Source organism: Pipistrellus kuhlii, unplaced genomic scaffold (genome assembly GCF_014108245.1).
Source record: "Pipistrellus kuhlii isolate mPipKuh1 unplaced genomic scaffold, mPipKuh1.p scaffold_m20_p_3, whole genome shotgun sequence".
Classification (NCBI taxonomy): domain Eukaryota; kingdom Metazoa; phylum Chordata; class Mammalia; order Chiroptera; family Vespertilionidae; genus Pipistrellus; species Pipistrellus kuhlii.
In genome coordinates, this window is record NW_023425529.1 from 23,582,132 (window position 1) to 23,605,189 (window position 23,058).

A 23,058-nucleotide genomic window follows, 5' to 3' on the forward strand; every position below is an offset into this window, starting at 1 on the left:
TACATATTGTATATTTATGTTTTATTTATAGAAAACAAAAATAGTATCAAACATTTATTGTCTTACTCTATTTTAGGCACTGTCCTCACATTGCATGGTTTATTTTATTTAGATAATGTTTTAAATATGAGATAGGTAGCATCTTTATCCTCATTTAACAGGTTAGAAAACTGACCCCCTAAAAAGTTAAGATACCTGTCACAAGTCACATAGTTGGCAAGTTAGGGGGCCCAGACTGAAACAAATAAGTCCATTTCCAGAACCATGATTCTAATCACTAAGTTGAAGCATATAGTGATTATAGATATAGTAAAAATCAAGCCCCATTGCACAGAAGGAAAACATACCGTATATATAATGGCTCCAGCTGGTTTGGTTCAGTGAATAGAAAGTTGGCATTTGGACTGACGAGTCCCAGATTTTATTCTGGTCAAGAGCACGTGCCTAGGTTGCGGGCTAAATCCCCAGTGGGGGCTGTGCAGGAAGCAGCCAATCAATGATTCTCTCTCATCATTGATGTTTATATATATATATATATCTCCCTCTCCCTTCCTCTCTGAAACCAATAAAATATTTGTTTAAAAGAAATACATAGAGCAAAACACTTTACTTCATTCATTCTTCTCACGCACACACACAAGAATCAATCCTCTCAAATATTAATAGCAAACCTTTTCCTGTGGCACTGATACATTTCAGAGTGGCTCCTCTGAGGAGAAGGTTTCAAGTGGGGAAAGATACCTTGAGCTCCATCTAAAGCACCAGTTTTGACAGTCTTCATATTTTGACATATGGGTCCAGATGTATTTTATATATAATTTGTGAATAATAAAGATCCAAACTTTTCCAATAATATAGTTTTACCTTGTAAATTAGAACTAAATAAAAGTTAGCCCTGCAATAACATATATCATATTTTCTTACTTCCCAGTATGCTTTTTCAAGTGACAAAGAAAGATGCAGAGTTAAAGCTAATGAGTTTGGAGATAGCACTGAATGTTTACATAAGAATGTCTGTGACTAAGAGCAATAAAATGTATTGTTGAAAATTACCAGGTTTATAGAATGTAGTCAACATAAGCACTTATTCCTCAAGGTTGAAGTTTAAATTCTCTTCTTTAAATTAAATGAATATTTCTTATTTTATTAAACCACACATTCAGAGTTTTAGTACTATTAACTCTCTATTTGGTCAAGATTGCAAGATGGTACCCATTTTGTTTTGTTTTTTGTTTTTTTTAAGCATGGTAGTTTCTAATTTTTTGAAATACTGGGCTCACTCTTCAAATGGTATATCTTATATAATAAAAGGCTAATATGCAAATCGACCTAACAGTGGAACAACCGGTCACTATGATATGCACTGAGCACCAGGGTGCAGATTCTCACCACAGGAGCTGCCCCCTGGTGGTCAATGTGCTCCTACAGGGGGAGCTGGGCTCAGCCAGAAGCCCTGAGCTGGGCTCATGGCTGGGGAGCACAGCAGCAGTGGCCGGAGCCTCTCCAGCAGTTGGACATCCCCAAGGTCTCCCGGATTGCAAGAGGGTGCAGGCTAGGCGGAGGGACCCCCCCCCCCCCCCACAGTGCATGAAATAAATTTCTAGTTAAGAAATAAAAATCTTCATAATAAAGAAATATGGAAAAGAAGAAGTGGAGAAATTACTATGCATCTGCTATGAGGGACGGAGTAGGGTAGGGAGCAGTGGTTAGAAATAATGGGAAGAAAGGATCCAGAGATCCACCCATTGCTCAGGCTATAACTTAGGCAACCTTTGGGACTCCGTACAACACAATTTAAACAGGATTATCCAATATATTATAGAAAAGTTTAGAGAATGAAATTATCATAACCATCTTATGAGTATATTAAAGTTATAGGTCTAATAGATATTTTAATTAAATTCTGCTTTAAAATGTAAATATCATACAATGTCATGAAATGCTACATCTTACTTTACGTGTTAAACTTGAATTTATTGATTTTCAAGTGGCATACAGTATCCTGAGGCACTTAGTTATTGCCTCGGCTTGCGGCTTATATTTATTTCTTGACCATTTCTGTCAAAACAGAAATTTAGTTTTTACTGTAAAAATTGAGTTATATTTAATGGGCTTTTAAATATAGTTCTCTGACACAACACTTAATTTAAGATGGACAATTTTGCTCTTTTAAATTGCACCTGGAATTATTTCTGAACAACAATATATTTCTTTTTTATTGTTTTCTTATTTTCTGATAAACAGAGTGATGGTAATAAATCTCAACCCTGCCTTTGGTCTAGATATTTAGTAGCTATGTGTTTGTTTTCTTTGATAGCAACATGCATTAATATTTATGACCATTTTCCTTTGCAGCATCTCCCAGATGGCTCTGCGCCCAGCGCACATGTTGAATTTTATCTTTTACCATATCCCAGTGAGGTCCGTAGGAGGAAAACAAAATCTGTTCCAAAATGTACCGACCCCACTTACAATGAAATTGTAAGTATGATTCATCTCTTGTTCTGTCATTTTGTATTTTTCTTACCATTTTTCAGCCTAACAACCAAATATGGAAAACTTGCAGTAATTGGCAGCATTATTACATAAACAGTAGGCATTTCCCCAAAATAGCCTCCGTGTGCTGATCACTGTTCTAGAGCTTATGGGAACTGTCAAATACCGCTTCTGCTTTCAAAGTGCTTGTGCACCAATTTTCAAACTGTGGCTAGACTCCGGTAAGAGCCTGAGACTATGTAGTATTTCTTTCACATACTAACATTATCCCTCACTCCATCTTTTTTTTTTTTAATATATATCTTATTGATTTTTTTTACAGAGAGGAAGAGAGAGGAGAGGGATAGAGAGTTAGAAACATCCATGAGAGAGAATCATCAATCAGCTGCCTCTTGCTCACCCCTTACTGGGGATGTGCCCACAACCAAGGTACATGCCCTTAACAGGAATCAAACCTGGGACCTTTTAGTCCGCAGGCTGATGCTCTATCCACTGAGCCAAACCGATTTTGGCCTCATTCCATCTTAATGCTTCTAATCTTACTTTCCTTTATCTAGTTTTCCTTGCCTAATAGTCTTATCATAGTCTAACCTATATATAAAAACACATTTCAAAAATCACATTTGAAAAAACAAAACAAAAAAATATGTAAGTGTAAAATACAAATTAATTTACAGTTCATTTATAATAGATATAACTATTTCCTCTGTATTATACAATTTGAACATCCAAAGCCCTTCTTTTATCTAAGGCAAATCCTACTAAGATTTATTCTCTTGATTCCATCTTTCCCATTTCTTTTTACCTTGCTCAGTTAATTATCTGCTCTTCTTAAGGCTGTCTCAACCATTGAATCCTTGACTCAGAAATCTTTAAAAAAACAAACCAAACTCAACTCAATGTTTCTAAAGCATCCAATTTTTTTTCCTCCATGACATCTCCAAACTTTTACAGAATTAACTCACATTGCCTGCACTCACTTCATCACTTCCTTTTCACTCTTTAATCCTTTGCAATGTGGATCCTGACTTTAATTGATGCAGCTTAATCCATTGAGCCCTCAGTCTCTCTTCTGAAGTCACACAGCAATCCTGTTGGCTCTGCCCTCCTTCCTGCCACCTCCCTTTTGTTTCTTGAGTTCAACCTTTTCTTAATTCCCTTCTATCTTCTCTAACCACTCCCTCATTTTTCTTCATTTACATTCTTCCTCTTAAAATAGTGTTGTTTGTTGGAGTTCTATCATCTGTCTACCCTTATCTCTTCTTAATATTTATTCTCTCAGATTATGTTGCATTCCAAAATTTTTCATTTATGGCCTATATTTAGATTGCATCTGAGTCTATTCTTCAAGCCCTGGCTTTCTCCTAACCATTTGACCTGCACTTCTGCCTGATCACTGGGTAGCTCTATTTCAATGTCTCTTAGCCACTTTTTTTTTTTTTTTTTTTTTTTTTTTTTTTTTTTTTTTTTTTTTTTTTTTTTTTTTTTTGGCAGGGGGAGGTGTCCCTCAGCGCAGCCTGCACCTTCTTCAATCTGGAACCCTTTGAGGGATATCCAACTTCCCTTTTAGACCTGATCCCAGTGAGATCTGGCCTAAATGGGCAGTCGAACATTCCTCTCACAATCCAGGACAACTGGCTCCCAACTGCTTGCCTGCCTATCTACCTGATTGCCCCTAACCGCTTCTGCCTGCCAGCCTGATCACCCCCTAACCACTCAACTGTCAGCCTGATTGATGTCTAACTGCTCCCCTGCCAGCATATTTGCCCCCAACTTCCCTCCTCTCCCAGCCTGGTCACCCCTTAACTGCCCTCCCCTACAGGGGGATTGCCCACAACTTCCCTCCCTTGCAGGCTTGGTGCCTCCCAACTGCCCTCCCCTGCTGGCCATCTTGTGGTGGCCATCTTGTGTGCAAATGGGGGCAGCATCTTTGACCACATGGGGGCAGCCATCTTGTGTGTTGGAGTGATGGTCAATCTGCATATTACTCTTTTATTAGATAGAGGCCTGGTGCATGGGTGAGGGCAAGCTGGTTTGCCCTGAAGGGTGGCCTGTTTGAGGGGCCTGTGGTGGTTTGCAGGCTGGCCACGCCCCCCAGCGACCCAAGAGGAAACCCTGGTATCCAGGATTTATCTTCTACAATTGAAACTATGTAGCCTGGAGCAAAGGACGGAGCCAGCCAGGGCTGCATAAGCTTGGCTTCCTCCATCACCTGGGGCAACCCTAGGCTCCTGCTCTCTCCAGCTCCAAGTCCACAGCCATTTCTGTTGGGATTTATGTTCTATAATTGAAACTTTGAAGCCTTAAGCTGAGGCCTGGGCCAGCCAGGGTGTATTGAAAGTTTGGCTTCCTCCATTGCTGGGAAAACTCAAGCCTCCCTCCTGCTCTCTCTGTGGCTATAGCCATCTTAGTTGGGTTAATTTGCATACTCGGTCCTAATTGGCTTATAGGCGTGGCTTGTGGATATAGAAGAGTGATGGTTAATTTGCATATTACTCTTTTATTACATAGGATAATTTTATTGATTTCAGAGAGGAAGGGAAAGGAAGAGAGAGATAGGAATATCAATGATGGGGTGAATAATTGAACAGCTACCTCCTGCATGCCCCACACTAGGGATCGAACCCGCAACCCAAGCATGTGCTGATAGTCTATCCACAGAGCCAAACCACCTTGGCCTCCTAGCCACTTTTAAATCTGGCTTCCTACTCTGTTTACCATCTCAAAAGATACCTTCTAATGACATTTTGACATCTCCCTGTCTCTTATTCACATGTCCAAAGAGCCAAGTTTTGTCAATTCTACTTGTCTAGCTTCCTGCCTCTTCAATCTATCACCTCCTCTCTGTCCCATTACCTTTCTTTGTTTGAGCTTCTTGTAACTTTATAACTATATAGCCTTCTATCTGTCTCCTATCTTGTGTTTTTTTTTATTAAATCTTTCATATTTCTAACTAAAATGTCTTTCAAAAACTAATCATATTTATTCATTTACATTTTTTCAAAGATCACTTACTGTCTACTGTATAATGTTAAAAATTCTAAACATGATATTCATAGCCCTTAAGACTTGACTCAGTAATTTTCCTAAATTGTCTCTTAAAGCAATAACATCCTAATAAGATTTTTAAATTTTATTTTGGGATAATTACATATTCATGGGCAGTTGAAATAAATAATACAGAAAGAATTCAAATACTCTTTAACCACTTTCCTCCCAATGGTAACATCTTTTATAACTATAATATAGTGTCACAGTGAGGAAATTGACATTAATTCAATCTGCTAACCTTATTCAGATTTCACCAGTTTTACATGTGCTCTTGTGTATGTGTGTGCACCCGCTCAGTTCTACACATTTTTATCACTTGTAAAAATTTGTGTGACCACTGGTACAGGCAAGGTACAGAACTGTTCCATTACAAAAATTCCTGGTGCTACCATATTGTATTCAGGAGATACTTCCCTCCCTCCAATATAACCTCTCAAACCACTGGCAACTATGTACTAACCTGTTCAGGTTATTAGCCTGTTATTTATCACATTCTATAAATGGAATTATTCAGCTTGGAACATTTTGAGATGGGCTTTTTTTACTCACTTTTATTTCCTAGAGATGCATCCAAGCAGCTGCATATATCAATAGTTTATTCATTTTCATAGCTGAGTGATAGTTTTTTAACTGTTGCACATTAAAGGACACCTGGGTCATTTCTGGCTTGGGACTATTGCACACAAAGCTGCTGTGTATTAGTGTATAGGTTTTTGTGTGAGCATAAGTTGTTAATGGGCTAGCTAGTAGTGTCATATTTAGTTTTATAGGAAGCTGCCATACTTTTTTTCTATACCATTTTACACTCCCACCAACAGCGTATGAGTGATACAGTAGAAACTTCATCTTTGCCAGCATCTGGTGTGATCACTATTTTTTATTTTAGTTTAATGGGTAGTTTAATTTTCATTTACATAATGACAAGTGATGTACAACTTCTGCTCATTATTTGCCATCTGTATATCTTCTTTGGTGAAAAGTCTTTGTTCATTTTTAACTGGATAGTTTGCATGTTTCTGTGAAGTTTTGAGAATTCTTTATACATTCCTGACACTAGTTCTTCATCAGATATTTGGATTGCAAACCTTTCTCCTATTCTGGAGCTGCCCTTTCTATCCTTTGCACATGGTCCTTCACAGAGTAAAAGCTTTTTTTTTTTTTTTTAATAACCAATTTATCAACTTTTCTTTTTATAGATTGTGCATTTAGTACCAAGTCTAAGAACTTCTCACTTCTATATATTTTTCTAATGTTTTATAGTTTTAGATTTTATATTAAGTATATTATCTAGTTTGATTTAATTTTTTAAATAAAGTGTGAATTAGCTTGGGATTTGTTTTGTTTGTTTTTTTTGTCTGGCACCTTTTGTTGGGAGGTAGTGCTTCCTTTATTGAATTTCTTTCACACATTTGTCAATAATTGTATGCTTATGCCCTTTATTATCCCACTAGAGGCCTGGTGCATGAAATTTGTGCATGAGGGGGGGATCCCCCTTATCCCAGCCTGTACCCTTTCCAATCTGGGACCCCTCAGGAGATTGGGCCTAAACTGGCAGTCGGACATCCCTCTCACAATCGAGGACTGCTGGCTTCTAACTGCTCACCTGCCTACCTGCCTGATTGCCTCTAACTGCCTCTGCCTGCCAGCCAGGTCACCGGCAACAGTCCCCCCCTCCCACTAGCCTGGTTTCCCCCAACTGCCCCTCCTGTCAGCCTGGTTGCCCATCACTGCTCCCCTGCTGGCCTGGTCACCCCCAACTGCCCTCCTCCAGCCTGGTTAACCCCAACTACCCCCCCACACTGGTCTGGTTGCCCCAAACTGCCCCACCCCCTTCGCCAGTGTGGTCACCACATGCAGCCTGTTGTTCAGTCATTTGGTCATCCCTCACTAATCCCCCTGCCAGCCTGGTCGCCCCACACAGCCTGCTGTTTGGTCATCCATCTGGTTGTTTCAGTCATGACGGCTCCTGGCTTTTTATATATTAGGATAGTTAGTCATATTCTCAAGTCACATCAGACGGTTTGTATTTCCTAAATGGTCCCTAAGACTTCGGGATAAAGCTCATGCAGCATTCACCACCCCCTATCTTTCACTAATGACTTTGAGACTTACTCCAAATGTTTTAACTTCTCCCCTGCTTTGCTTCCTGAGTACTATTACATTAGCCACTCAACCATGGCTGGGATTTCTCAAACTGCCAAAGCCATGCACTATTCTGGGAAGTGGGAGAGAATGACCTTGCTCTCTTTTTTTTGTATAAATCTCTTAAATACAAAGGGTTTATTGTGTTGTGTCATCAATGTCTTACAAAGTTCTTCATGAAGGTATATCTTTCCACTTTTATTCAAAGCCCTCTCCTTCCCTCAGACTCTACCCTGAGAGAGGCTGGGTCAGGACATTGGCAAGTGTCTCTTTAGTATCCACCCATCAGATACCAAAGCTTTCACACAGAGTCATGCTTGTCTCCTTGACACTTCCCAGAGTGGGTTTTAACAGGCTTTGCCAGCAGTCTCCCTGAAAATCCCCATCTTTTACAAATCCCAATGGCAGACATGACTGGGTTTAAGGTGGGTCAAAATGGATGGTAGGAATGCTCGAAACTGCATTGCAGCTTTTAAGTATCAGAGCCAGGATTCTGGCTCAAAGCCTTCATCCTTTTCACTCTACTACCTTTGGAATTGGATTAAAGCCATCATTGTTTTTGAATGATTCAATAGAAACACAGATTCTATCTTATAACAAATTTACCTTATTATAATTGGTATATTTTTTTACATTGTATTCCTTTCTTTTATATTATCCTATTATAAAGCAAAAGGGGAATTAGAAAGGACAGAGCAGAAACATTCTGTGGTTTACATACCTTAAAATGTATTTTAGAACATGATTGGATACCTAGAAAGACACTGGGTACTACATGGTATAATAGCTATTGTTAACTTGTGTAGTCTGCAATTTGCTGTTCAGAACATGATGGAAATTCTCCTTGTAAATAGAGACACTAAGGCCCTGAGATCAAACATTTGACCAAAGCCACAAAACTAGATTTTAGGTTCCAAACTTCTTGATTCCAAAGTCCATATTGTCCCCACTGAACTATGCTTTGTCATCCCTCCCTCTCTCCACCCACAGAGTTCTGTTCTCAATGATTTTGAACTCTCTCTTTCATCATCCTGCCTCCTCACTCTCTTCCCACCAGCACTAGATACATGTCATTTTCCATATTATTGTTTTCCCTTTGCAATTATAATTCATTTTAGAATTATTTACTAGGCCCTGGTGTCAAATATGACACAGTGAATGCTTGTATATAAATCAATAGACATTAATTATCTCAAACATAGTTTTTCTACTTGGTATAACAATTTCAAACCCACAAATTCAATATTTGTCAGTAGCCAATGAAGATTTGGCTCATGCTTATGGGTAAAAAAGTACCAGAAAGGGCGGGTGGGGGGGGGGGGGAAGCTGTGCAATTTTATCTTAAGCAGAATACATATAAAATCATTTTATGAAAATGACTCAAAGAATATAATCATTTGTTTACTTCTCTAGTATTACCCACAAATTACTCATTGCACAAAAAAAATGCTTATTTTTTAAAAACAATGCTGTGGGTGTAGTTAAAAAATTAACAGACATATGTCATTTAGGCTGTGCAATGATTGCATGCTTGCAAAACTCCAATCACTTTTTTTAAATTATGCATAATGAAGCATAGAGGGAAAATCCATAAAATAATATAAACTTTGGAGTTTAAGTGTTTGCATTTTAACTAGGAAGGCAATTAATTTCGAAGGTCACATCTTGAGATTTTCAGCTTGCTAAATGCCTGGGAGACTCAAGTCTCTATGGAAGTGTTTTCTTCAGTCAACTAACGCAAAATTCCAGAAGAACTGTTCTTTCTTGTGTATTTGATGGATGTTTTCCAGCTAAAATTTATTAGTGTTTAATATTTACCAGACTTTGTGTTCATTATCTCATTTATTCTTCCCCACAATGTTAAAAGGTAAATATTATTACCACAATTATGCAAATAAGAAAACATAATTGACAACAGATTCATGTAAATATGAATAATGGATATGCTTCTTTTAAAGTTACATTGTTAGGGCTTATTTATATCATTCACAGAGTTCTTAAGCTGGACTTTTTTAAAGGCCTAAGGCTTAGTCATTCCATTTTTTGACTTCACATACCTTGAGGGCCCCTTCATCTATTTCTCTATGAAAGAAAAGATTGGTTCATGTCAAAGCTGACTGGCAGACCCTAAGCAATGAATGAATGATTACTCTGACATATGTTTCTGTGAAAGAGGTGGCTAAGGGACTGCATGGCTAAAGGAGCCAGACAGCCCCATTCGCCTGCCTCCTTAGCCTTTTATTGCAGTAATAGCTTGAACTAAAATTAACTATTAGATACTATCAGTAAGGTAAGCATCCTTGAGAAGATACAGGAATCTGTAGTGTCTTTAAAACAAGGACGTTTAAAGAATAAACATAAAGATTCTAGCAAAATACCCAGGGGCTCAGGCTTATTTGGAAAAGTCAAAGCAGGGTCTGCTGCCTTTGGCAAGATCCCCCTAGAGGCCTCTGACCTTTCAGAGAATCCTCCTTACAGACTTTCCAACCAAGTCCCTTGCTTCTCCACAGGTTCATCTGCTGGAAGTATTGTAGAAAATGGATACCAGTTTAGACAGTTCAAAATAGCCATTAAATAGAGAGAGTGAAGGAGCTTACTCTGAAGTCCTGAAAAAGGAATGAATATAAGAGAGAGAGTGGTTCTGAGAGTCCACATTGGGCATCCATTGCAGTTAAAAAAAGATTGATTACAGTGGTGTAGTTTTTGAGATATTTTTTAAGGCAACCCTTAAAATTCTTTATTATTCCAGGGAGCTCAATGAACAAAATGGAATTATTTGAATAAGCAGTCTAAGCAAATTGAAAAGACACTCTCCTGTCTGGAGTGTGAGTAAGATTCTAGAAAAGGAGGTAGGCAGGAGCTGTCTGTCACATGAAATAGGGTAGACCAGGCTAACATATCATGTTAAATCTCACATTCTTCGTTGAATTATTATTTACTTGACAAGTGAATCATTGTTCAGAGCAGCTAGCAGATTTTGAACAGAATTTCATTGATAGCTTAACAGGTTCAATAATGGTAGGCAAATTCCGGTATGACAGACCAGAAACTACATCTGTACACACCAAGAAAGCTTCCCAATCAACTCAAAGGCCTTCCCCAATATTGTTTCCTCTGCTTTTTTTTTTTTTTTTTCACATATAGAGAACACTTTTTTCTATCTTGTATATAAAAAGCAAGCAAGTTTGAGGCAGCATATAAAACTGTTTTTCTAAATGTATTCTAAGGAGTTTCCTTAGGAACCATGTTGGATTTACACACAGCTCTCCCCTACCCCAAAGCCCCATCTCATGATGCATAACTAATTTCTAAAGAGTACTAGACTTTTAGATGCTTTGCCACTGCAGGCACTCAGTGGGAATGCCTGTGACTTACTTACTCCCTGGATATTACAAAACACAGTTAAATATATGCCTTTCAAAAAATGGTTACATTTCTAGTAAGTGAACAAGAGCAAGACCAAAAACTGTATATACAGCTTAACTACAATTCAAATTCATAAAAACGTGATTATTTGTAGGAAACAAAAAGAGCAGCTGCATGTTGACTGCAATTTTCTCCCAATAGCAAAAAATATAAGTATTTCCTTTCTTTTTATGTTCTTTTTTGTTTTGTTGATATTTTATTCAATGAGCACATATTTTCATAATTAAAAATAAAGCAACTTTAAATACATTACAGTAACCACAGCGTGACTTCTTCGCATGTAGAGAGAAATGTTGCTGCACTGCATTAAAGTAATACAAAGAAGTCATGGAAATTGGTCTGCTTTCCTCATTAGCCTTCAACAAAGAAAGATAGTTTTCAAGTTCCCATGTTGCACAAAAAAATGCAAGGACAATGAAAGGTGAAGTGTATTTAAATTTTTTTCCAGAGAATAATTTATAGTTTTATTAAACTTGGGGTGGACCATTATTAATAAAATCAGAGTACAGTCTAAGCTTCTTATAAAAATATTCTTTCATTAAACTTCATTATGTTAGCAGAACCTTTAGCTTTTCAAAATTAGAGTTAGAAATGAAGGATTCTAACAACATCAACCTATCCATTCCAAGGTATGAGATATTAGTAGCTAGATATTTTTATTAAAAGCAATATTTTTAAAGATTCATTTGGCATATCTGAGTTACATTTTTATTCTGCTACCTTTTCAGGTGGTGTATGATGAAGTCACAGAGCTCCAAGGACATGTCTTAATGCTAATTGTGAAGAGCAAAGCCACATTTGTGGGAGCAATTAACATCCAACTTTGTAATGTCCCACTCAATGAAGAAAAATGGTACCCACTAGGAAACAGTATAATTTGACCATTGCTGTGACCATATGTATTATTCATTAACTGCTTGTATTTTTTTTTTTTAATTCTCTATCACATGAGTAGGACATTTTTGTTGTCTAAAATAGTGTAGTGTACTAAGGACACACACACAAAAAAATAAATCAGAATCAGTCTTTTATAGTTAGTTATTCTCTGACTTAAGTTCACTCTTTTCTTAGAATCCTTTTTTCTCAAAGAGAAAGTCAATTGCTTGTATAAAATTCAATATGTAAAATAATAAAAGGACATTAAATTTAAATACATCTTTTAAACCAAATGTATATTCACACTTTCTTAATTGTGCACTTAGTTAAAAATAATAATGTATTTTTAAGAAACACAGTCAAATAAAATCTCATCAATTAATCAAGACATAATTATATCTGCAATAAATTTCTTACATTTAAATTCAGTATATGTATGCCAACATAACCACTCAGTATCATAGGTATTGATAGACTCCAGCAGAATGTTATATTATTGTTATTAGAAAAACAAAACATAAATGCTGGAGATACTAAAATACAATTTTTGGCAAAAACTTCTTTGTCGTTTTTTACCCTTTTCCACAGCAGTCAATTCATCATCACTAAACTTCACCCAACCAGAGGCATGATCACATTTTAAATTTCATTATCCCTTAAATCCAAGATCTCAAACTCTGAAACTCCCCTTGATCGGATCTGTTTTCTTTACACATCAATTATTTTTCTTTCTTCTGAACCTACCTTTATACTCACCATGATCTGAATAAACAACCCTACAGATTTCACTTACAAGTTCAATGTATAATTCAAAGCCTCATTCTTTATGAGAATTAAATATGACTTTTAAAAAAGTCCATGTTATTTAAATTAATAAAAAAGATCTTAAACCTTTGCTTTATTTAGTGTTTTAGTGTGTTTGAATGTAAAAAGTAACCTAAGCTTTTATTGGTCATCTACATAACTATATAAACATGTAAAAGAGAAAGTAGACCACCAACTTACACCATATACAAAAATAAACTCAAAATGGATAAAGGACTTAAATATAAAAATCTTAGAGGGTAGACCAGGCTAACATATCATGTTAAATCTCACATTCTTCGTTGAATTATTATTTACTTGACAAGTGAATCATTGTTCAGAGCAGCTAGCAGATTTTGAACAGAATTTCATTGATAGCTTAACAGGTTCAATAATGGTAGGCAAATTCCGGTATGACAGACCAGAAACTACATCTGAATTCTATACAGGTAACAAAATCTCAGACATATGCCAAACAATATCTTCACCAATACAGCTCCTAGGGCAATGGAAACTAGAGAATATAAACAAATGGGACTACATCAAAATAAAAAACTTATGCACAGCAAAAGAAACCATCAATAAAACAACAAGAAAGCCCACTGCAAGGAAGAACATATTTGCCAATGTTATCTCCGATAACGGTTTAATCTCCAACATTTACAGTGAACTCACACAACTTAACAAAAGGAAGATAAACAGCCCAATTAAAAAACAGGCCAATGACCTAAATTAGGGGTGTCGAACTCAATCAGAGAAGGGGCCAAAATCTAAAATCCAGCCTAAATCACGGGCCAAATGGTTTACTGAACAGTCATAAACTGTCATTGTGATGGAAACGCAGCGGAGTGCAGTGATGACAGCGCGGTGTGGGCCACATTGCAAGGCCTGGCGGGATGGATTTGGCCCGCAGGCCTTGTGTTTGACACATGTGACCTAAATAGATACTTTTCATAAGATGACAAACAGAAGGCAGAGAGACATATGAAAACATGCTCAAAGTCACTAATCATCTGAGAGATGCAAATCAAAACAACAATGAGGCACCATCTCACACCTGTGAAAATGACTATCATCAACAAATCAACAAATGACAAGTGCAGTGAGGATACATAGAAAAAGGAACCCTCCTGTACTGCTAGTGGGAATGCAGACTGGTGCAGCCACTGTGGAGAACAGTGTGGAGTTTCCTCAAAAAACTAAAAACGGAACTGCCATTTGACCCAGTAATCCCACTTTTAGGAATATATCCCAGGAAATCAGAAACACCAATCAGAAAGGATATATCCACTCCTATGTTTATAGTAGCACAATTTACAATAGCTAAGATTTGGAAACAGTCTAAGTGCCAATCAGCAGATGCATGGATTAAGAAACTGTGGTACATCTACACAATGGAATACTATGCTGCTGTAAAAAGGAATTCCTACCATTTACAGAATCATGGATGGACCTGGAGAACATTATGCTAAGCAAAATAAGTCAGTCAGAGAAAGATAAATATCACATGATCTCACTCATTTGTGAAATATAATGAACATCATAAATTGATGAACAAAAACAGATCCAGAGACAGAGAAACATTGATCAGATCATTAAATCTCAAAGGAAAGGTACAGGAGGGTGGGGGTAAAGGGAGAGATCAACCAAAGGATTTATATGCATGCATATAAGCCTAACTAATGGACACAGACACCAGGGGGATGAGGACATGAGCAGGAGGTGGGGCAAAGGGAAGATAAGGACATATCTTTAATACCTTAATCAATAAAGACAATGTTAAAAATTCAGTGGCTGGTATAGGCTATTATGGTCCCATCTGAAACATGTGATCATGCAAGTCAGTAAGCCATTAATGCTGCTGGACAATCATTCTATTTGCAGCCCATTACTCTACCTTTCAGCTAGTCAGTGATTAGACACCCTTCTCTGCTGAAACTCCAGCACCTCCTCCCCTAATCCTCACTCTCAACTGATGACTTTGTTTTCTACTAGAAATTACAGTTAGCCTGAAGAAAACCTGCACATGCCAAGACTCGTTTGGCTCAGTGGATAGAGCGTCGGCCTGCGGACTGAAAGGTCCCAGGTTCAATTCTGGTCAAGGGCATGTACCTTGGCTGCGGCACATCCCCAGTAGGGGGTGTGCAAGAGGAAGCTGATGGATGTTTCTCTCTCATTGATGTTTCTAACTCTCTATTCCCTCTCTCTTCCTCTCTGTAAAAAAATCAATAAAATATTTAAAAAAAAAAAGAAAGAAAGAAAAAGAAAACCTGCACAGATTCTACTATCACCTAGCAAATTCTATTCTTTATCTCCTTCTTGATATTGTAGAAAAACTACCAATGCTCCTACTTTAAACCAACCTCTTAACTTATAGATTGGATCCCAGCTGTTCTCACCATTAATGCACAAACATTCTGGAATTCTCGTCATTGAACACCCTCATTTCTTTATTCTCTATAAATATTTCTTTATTCTCTGTAAATTTTCATCAGTGTACAACCATGATATTACATGGTTAGGTGGTGCTTCAAACTTTTCATCACCCTTTTCCTTTTCCAAATATGGACACATTCCCCTGTTCTATTTTGTAGCAAAAATCTTCAGAATGGTGGTCTGTGCCCTCTGTCTCCAGTTTCTCTTCTTGAATTTTCTCTCAGATCCATTCCAAGAAGATATTTAACCTCAACACTTCAATGAAACTGCTTTTGTCAAAGTCTCTACTGACCTCCAGGTAGCTACTAGTAAATCCAAACATCCATTTCAGCCCAGCCAGCATGACTCAGTGGTTGAGCATCAACCTATGAACCAGGAGGTTATGGTTCAATTCTCAATCAAGGCAAATGCCCCAATTGTGGGCTCCATCCTCAGTATGGGATATGTAGGAGGCAGCCGATCAATTTTTCTCTCTCATCATTGATGTTCTAACTTTCTCTCCCTCTCTCTTCCTCTCTGAAATCAATAAAAATATATTTAAATAAACACAAAGATCGATTTTCAGACCTAATCTGAAATTACTGATCAGCAGTATCCTTTACAAACATTAACTATATCTTTCTCAATGCACACTCTTCACCTGGCTTTATGGAATCCACATACCCTGTGGATTTTCTTCTATAACATTGGTCCCTCCTTTTTAGTCTTTGCAAAAGCAGCCCCCATTCCACAGCCTTCGATGTTGGAGTGTCCCAGGACTCAGTCATTGATCCTCATCAATCCTCATTCCCTAATAATTTCAAGTATTCAGATGGCTTTAACTATCATCTGTCTGCTGATGATGTCTAGCTTTATAACTCCAGCCCAGAATGCCTTCCAATTTTTAGAGTTCCATATCAACTTCCCACTTAAAAGCCCACTTGGATATGTAATATCTCAAATGCAGAATATCCATAGTGAAACTCCTGATTTTCCCAAAAAAAAACAAAACAGTTTTAAAGAGTAAAAAATATTGAAGTCATCCTTGATTCCTTCCACTACCTTCAGTATAATTCAATATAGTAAGAACTCTCGTTCGCTCTACTTTCCAAATATATCCTAATTCCAACCATTTATCTCTCTCCATTGCTTTCTTTCTGTGTAACCTCTCCGTATACCACAGTCGCCTTCTACAGTCTCCTTGATTCTGTGTTTACCCTGCCTGCCTCATAGTCTATTCTCAACACAGCAACTGGAATGATCATGTCATTCTTCTGCTCAAAACTCTGCAGGAGCTTCTAATCTCAAAGTGAAAGCCCATGCCTTTAAAACAACCTGAAAGGTCCAATGTGATCTGGCCTCCCATCAGCTTTCTCTCTGATTTTAACTCCGATTATATCCTCTTGCTTTAAAAAAAAAAAAGTGCTTTGCCCCATATATTCGCTTGCCTAATTCTTTCATCTCTTTTAAGTCTTGATTAACTATTTCCATTGCTCTTAGGCCTACCCTGACCATTTTATATACTATTTTAACCTTCTCTGTCCTCAGATACCCTCTGCTCTCCTCTCTGAAAGGCACTTATCAAGTTTGAAAATTTTATAAATTCACTTATTAATTTGGTTTATTATTTAAGCTTTGTCTCTTTTCATTAGACCATAGATACCAAGGTTATAGGGAAAGTACAGTCTAAATCCAACCAAAAAAGGTTTTTCCCTGGTTCCCTCACCACAGGGAATCCTGCCTCCTCCAGTTGTGACTCTAAGCCATACCCTGGACCCTCATTTTAGACCACAAGTGAGGACTTGATAACATGTGGGAGAAATTCCAGTGCTTGAAGCAATCACCCAGCTATAACATAAGTGGCACAAATTAAGATATCTTTTATTTCCTAGCACAGAATGCTGTTATGTTTTCAATACATTTTAGTTAAACTGATTAAACCTAACCAAAGCCTTTTCATCAGAAAAAATACATAGACACAGAAGTTCCAGTGAGCCAAGACACACACTATAGACTTTAAGCTTTGGTAAACATGGCCATGTGGATTTATTGACCTTGGAGGTCTGTAATGGCCTACATTGAATCAAATGACTGATTTTCATCATTAAAGGTTTAATAACCTTAGGCAATAGTAAGTACTGGTAACATAGGATGCAGTCCTTGGAAAGAAGTAGACTCTAAGGAAAAGACAAACTTTTTTTTCTTTTTTCTTTTTTTAAAAATATTTTTAAGAATTAAGTGATAAAAGAATATGGCTACATTCTTTAATGAATTTCTCAGTCAGATCTCAAACTACTAGGCCAGAAATTAAAACAGCAGCTGAATTCAGATTGTACTATAAACTATAGTGAATCAGTAGCTTAAAATTCTTAGCTCCAGACACAGGTATACCTGCCAACTATTGTATATCAACTTCCCCAAATTGTGTTCTTGGGTGTGTGTGTGTGTGTGTGTGTGTGTGTGTGTGTGTGTGCGCGCGCGCACGAAAGCACACTAGTTTGAAGGACTTTAAGGTGAGAGAGTACTAGAAAAGGCAAGACCAAACCTGAATTCATGTGACACCTCAGTCAATAACACAGTCTCAAGAAGGCTCTGCATGTGATAACTAAAGAAATTCTGATTATTGGAACTCGGAGACTTAAAGTATGACTGCTACTCTAGGAGAAAGGCAGATTTGATTAATATTTAAATCAAAAGAAATAGAGACCCTTTTTGTAAAGGGAGTATGTCTTCTTCCTAGGCTGAGGTAAAAAAAAAAAATAACTGGCTGAGATTATTAAATGCCCCCAAACTAAAAAGGCAGTTTTAAAGGTCTGTGCCCATCAGACTCTGGCTCTGAGTTCCTGACTTACCCCAGGAATCAAGAAGGAACTAGATTAGTTTGAAAAGGAGCTAATTCCTTGATATCCGAACAAGGATAGTGGAAGCAGGAAAATAAAATAGAATTCTGTCAAACTGAGTAGTAATGAGAAAGACATTTCCTTAAAAGAAATACTGATATCTTAAAACATAGGCTGGGCAGATCTGAAGGGGAAATAAGATGCGAAGAGCTAAGAGAGAAAACTACAAGATTGAAAAGTTGATACACTCAAGTTCAACTTGTCTTGGAGAAGGTAATAGAAAAGAACAGTACATTTCAATTGTTAATAGTTCACAAAGAAAACTGGTACCTTAAAAAAGTTAATCAAATGAAAAGAGGAAATGCCTTGGAAAGCAAATATAATGATATCCCAGAAAGACCTAAGATCCAAAATTTTTAAAAAAGATCTTTCTTAAAACAGTAGCATTCTTAAGAATTATCCCTTAAAAACTGGAACAGAGTGATTAAGTGGTTAAGAACATCAAGTCAGATTTAAGAGGGAAATCCAGGAAGATAACTGTAAAGGACTCAAAGAATTATTGCATGTGTTTCAAAGGGACAGAATTACTGCCACGGGGATGCTCTGAAGAAACATCTAGAAAATTTATGGAACTGATAATCTCTGAGGAAATAGGGCAAAGAATGGACTTATTAAAGGGAAATCAGACAAGATGATTAGAGATTAAGGCTTGGTTTGGATCGGGTGTTGGTTTGATTGGAAAATTATATTTTAGGTGGAAATGTCCTATGCAAAAGGATCAAGATAGTTAAGACTTGTTTAAACAAGAAATGTGTAACTAACGTGGAACTCGCTGACTTTATCTTTCTCAGACAAAACTCAGAGTAGAAAGTTAGAATAACTAATGTCTGCACCAGGAAACAAAGGGAAAAAGTAAAAATGGTACCCAGGTCCAAGAAACTATGTTATTCTTATGTGAGCGAGAGAAAAGATGACTATAAAAAGCTGAATAAAAGGTTATAGACCCAGCTGAAATTATCTAAAAAGAAAATAGAAACAATAAAAGGTGAGAATTACCAAAGGTGTTCCCCATGTCTTCAAGAAAAAGACTTTAACTGAATAAAATACTATTAAAAATTTATGAAATTTAAAACCTGGGAAAAGAAAGTGTTTTGAGGACCAGATGGCAAGAATACTAATCTTCAGAAGACTCCTAATGTTCACAGACATCAACTGTAGCTTCAGGTAAGAAACCTGCTGCCAGGGGTCCTCCAGCTGAAACAAATGTGGTGATAGAGGTGCAAACTACACGTTGGGACAAAGGAGACAACTGGTAGAGCTCCCAATGAACAATCCTAAGACAAGTTGGGCTAGTAGTATTAAATTACCATCTAACTATAAAATAATTATCTATGAGTCCATATTGATATAAAAATTTAGATAAATTCTATATAATAAAAGGCTAATATGCAAATCGACCAAACAGTGGAACAACCAGTCACTGTGATACATGTATTGACCACCAGGGGGGACAGGCACTCACACAGAAGCTTCCCCTTGGTGATCAGTGCACTCTGCCAAAGCCAGACTCACAGCTGGCAAGCACAGTGGTGGTGGCGGGAGCCTTTCCTACTTTTGGCAGTGCTAAGGATGTCTGACTCACTCCCCACACAGGAAGTGGGCCTAAGCCATAAGTTGGACATCCCCTGAAGGCTCCCTGACTGCAAGAGAAGCAGGACAGGCTCAGACCCACCCACCCCCTGAGTGCACGAATTTCATGCATTGGGCCTCTAGTAAATAAATAAATTGGGGAAAGACACAAATCTCCAATGCAGAAGAACTCCAAATAAATTATGTAGATGTCAAGCATCTAAAAGATGGAACATGGCTATTTGCTCTTTAGGTGTAGACTAGACATAGTGACTTCATTCCAAAGAGTATGCTATGGAGAGTAGAGGGGGGTGGGGTACTTTACAAAGGAGAAACTTGAGAAACACTATGTCAGTCAAGTTATGAAGACCAATATAAAAAATGAAAAGTCATGTTGCTAGTATGTACCTTTGATAAGATTTGATGAAAAGGGCATTTTACCACTAAGGTCTCTCTTTCAAAAACTCATAGCTCTAGTTTAATCATGAAGAAAACATCACTCAAATCCCAAGTTGACTTAAATTCTACCAAATGCTTGTCTAGATCTTCTCAAAACTGTCAAACTCATCAAAACCAAAGAATATCTGACAGAAACTGTCACAGCAAGGAAGAGCTTCAGGAGACATGACTATTGAATGATGTAATGTATGTTCTAGATGGGACCTGGGACAGAAAAAGGGAAATTGAAGAAAATTTAAATAAAATGCGGACTTTAATTTTAAAATAATGAATCAAGATTGGTTCATTCATTGTAACAAACACAGCATACTAATATTAGATGTTAATATTTGTGGAGCAAATATAATCTGCAAAAATGGTGGAGTAGGGAACTTCAAAGGCCCATTCTGCCACAAAAAATAAACTGTCAGAACTTTATTGTAACTATAAAAACTAACTGAATTTTACAGCAACAAAATAATGCTTAATCAGGAAAGCAGGTGAGTTTTAATAGCAGAGCCTTGTGGCATTTAACTGATCCTGGCCCCAGGCCCTGCTCCCCAGTTTGGTGACAGCCTTAAAGGCAATAGCTTTAGGAACCTGCCTGGCATAGGTTCCAATTATGGAAGGAAGTAGAATAGACCGTATTCTAAGAGATTTTTGGTTGTTTGTTTTGACCTGTCTGGTGTTTCCTGAAGAACAAATTCAAAGGGCTTGTGTTTATTTCACTTAACTCAGAGCTCTCCCATTGTTGAGGTGGCTATTCAGGGAGCATTTATTCAAAACATGTAAGGTGTCTAGCCAGTGTGAGCATCAACCTATGAACCAGGAGGTCACAGTTCAATTCCCAGTCAGGTCACATGCTCGAATTATGGGCTCGATCTCCAGTGTAGGGCAGCTCATCAATATTTTTTTTTCCTCATCATTGCTGTTTCTATCTCAATTTTAAAAATTTTAAAGAAAAACATTTAAGGCCAACTGTATTAGCCATTGCTGCTGGGGACAAAGGATAACAAGTTGGGCAGAAAATAGACTAATTGAAAAGCCTAGGAGGAAAGGCTAGGGAATGAGAAGTTTTGCAGAAAAAAGGTACGGATAAGAACACACACATGGAATGGTAAGAACACACACATGCCCATGGCAGGAGCATGTTCAGAAAAGATCCCAGAAGGCAAAAAGCTGTTACCTCTGGCTGACCTTCAGGCTTTATTCAAACAAGAAGTGAAAGTTAAAGCAGAGGTGCAAGCTTCCATGCTGAATGTTAAAGGCATTGCCCAACACACTGAACTGAGGCCGTATACAAAACTGGAAGATTTTTAATTCAATGTTGTTTTTTTGTTTGTGAGTGTGTTTCTTGTTCCAGGAGTGAATAAAGTTTTTGTGAAATCACTTGTTGAACACAGAGAATTCTATGAGTCCAAACATATGAGTGGGTATCTATAATAATAAAAGGGTAATATGCTAATTAGACCAGACAGCCAAACAACCTTCTGAATGACCTTCCAAGTGAAGCTAGGGCTGAAAGGGCCGAGACAGCCACCGTGGTTACAAGGGCCAAACCCCTTGCATGAAGTTCATGCATCGGGCCTCTAGTATATAATAAAAGCACACAGACTCTTAAAAATTAGTTCAGAAAATTCACTAAACAAGCAACTACTATGAGAAGCAACAATAAAGTTCAATGAAGAAAGCAGAAAATAAAATTTCAGATAGGCTAAGAAATGTCTTTGAGCCCAATAGTCAAACCTAGTGCTCGCTTGACCACCAAGTCCATGCAATTTCTACCACACCTTTCTGCCTTAGATGAGGACTCAGCCCAGGTTCTTCTCCCAGTAAACAGAACAGGGGTGAAAAGCTGGGGAAAACTATGGATTCTGAGGAAGAACAGAAGAAATGGGGAGATTTTCCCTTGAGGGCAACCTCAGGAGATAGTACTGAAAATCTAATCAGACTTTTGATATAGACTAAAATAATATCCAGTTAGCATCTCTTACTGATAGTTATGCTTAAAGAATCTCTGTCTCTTTCTCAAGTGCAACCTATTGTATATTATCAGGAGCTCCCCCACCTCTTCCACCTCTTTATTATATCATACTCTCTTGTATCTCCCAGGGACTAATGCAGGAATTGAAGAGAAAAAGAAGTCCATTTATACCCACAATAATGTCCTTTATGTTATATTAAATCAAGTTTTTACAAAATAGATTCATATTCACCAGGAAGTCCTATACTGATAAAACAGAACTTACTCCTTGAAAAGATGAAGAATCTAATACATTTCACCCAGATTACCAGTTTACTAAACTCCTACTGAGGTGATAAAACAAAGAATATCTTTTGAAAGGAAAGCCTTGTTTTATCTATTGAAATTCAGAATGCAACCTACACATGCAGCATACAAATTTCTCAGATGAAACAGGGAATGAAATGCAGTGTTAACATTTCTTGCCCAAGGAGATTATGTCTGCTGCTCAGTCATCATCTGACACACTGACGATAGGACCAACATCCGGGGAAAGTTCACAGATCTTGGTGTGACTCATTTCCCTTCTGTAAGGTATTGTTCACCGCAGGCCAACTCACCACCATATATTACTCTCTGAGTAGAATGCTCATAGCTACACTTATTGCTCAGGGATGTACCTACAGACATATTACAGGCCTGCTCTGCTCCTTGGTGCACATCTGCCCACTCATGTAGAAGGAGCTCATTCAGGCAAAAAAGTCTGATTTCCAATCATAAATGTGAGCAGAAACCCTAAATATCAGTTGATATGTGAGAAAAATAAGAGAACAGAAGAGAAGCTCCAGGTGAGTTCTCAGAGTAACTTCCCCCACTGAGAAATCTAATGCAATAAAGATGAGAATAATATTAGTGATGATAGCTAATATGTATATAGGATTCATGTTTCAGGCACTGTTCTAAATTATTCATGTGGAT

The 23,058-nt window shown here is 37.5% G+C and overlaps 1 protein-coding gene across 1 annotated transcript in view; it reads left to right on the top strand.

Annotated features, from left to right (window-relative positions):
• PIK3C2G (phosphatidylinositol-4-phosphate 3-kinase catalytic subunit type 2 gamma) overlaps positions 1-12,268 on the top strand; it is a 264,337-nt gene extending 252,069 nt beyond the window's left edge. Inside the window, exons 32-33 of the mRNA XM_036458057.2 lie at positions 2,356-2,481; positions 11,844-12,268. Of these exons, the coding sequence (XP_036313950.1) occupies positions 2,356-2,481; positions 11,844-11,996 (279 nt within the window). The 3' untranslated portion in view covers positions 11,997-12,268. The remainder of the gene's footprint in view (positions 1-2,355; positions 2,482-11,843) is intronic.
• Positions 12,269-23,058: the final 10,790 nt, after the last annotated feature.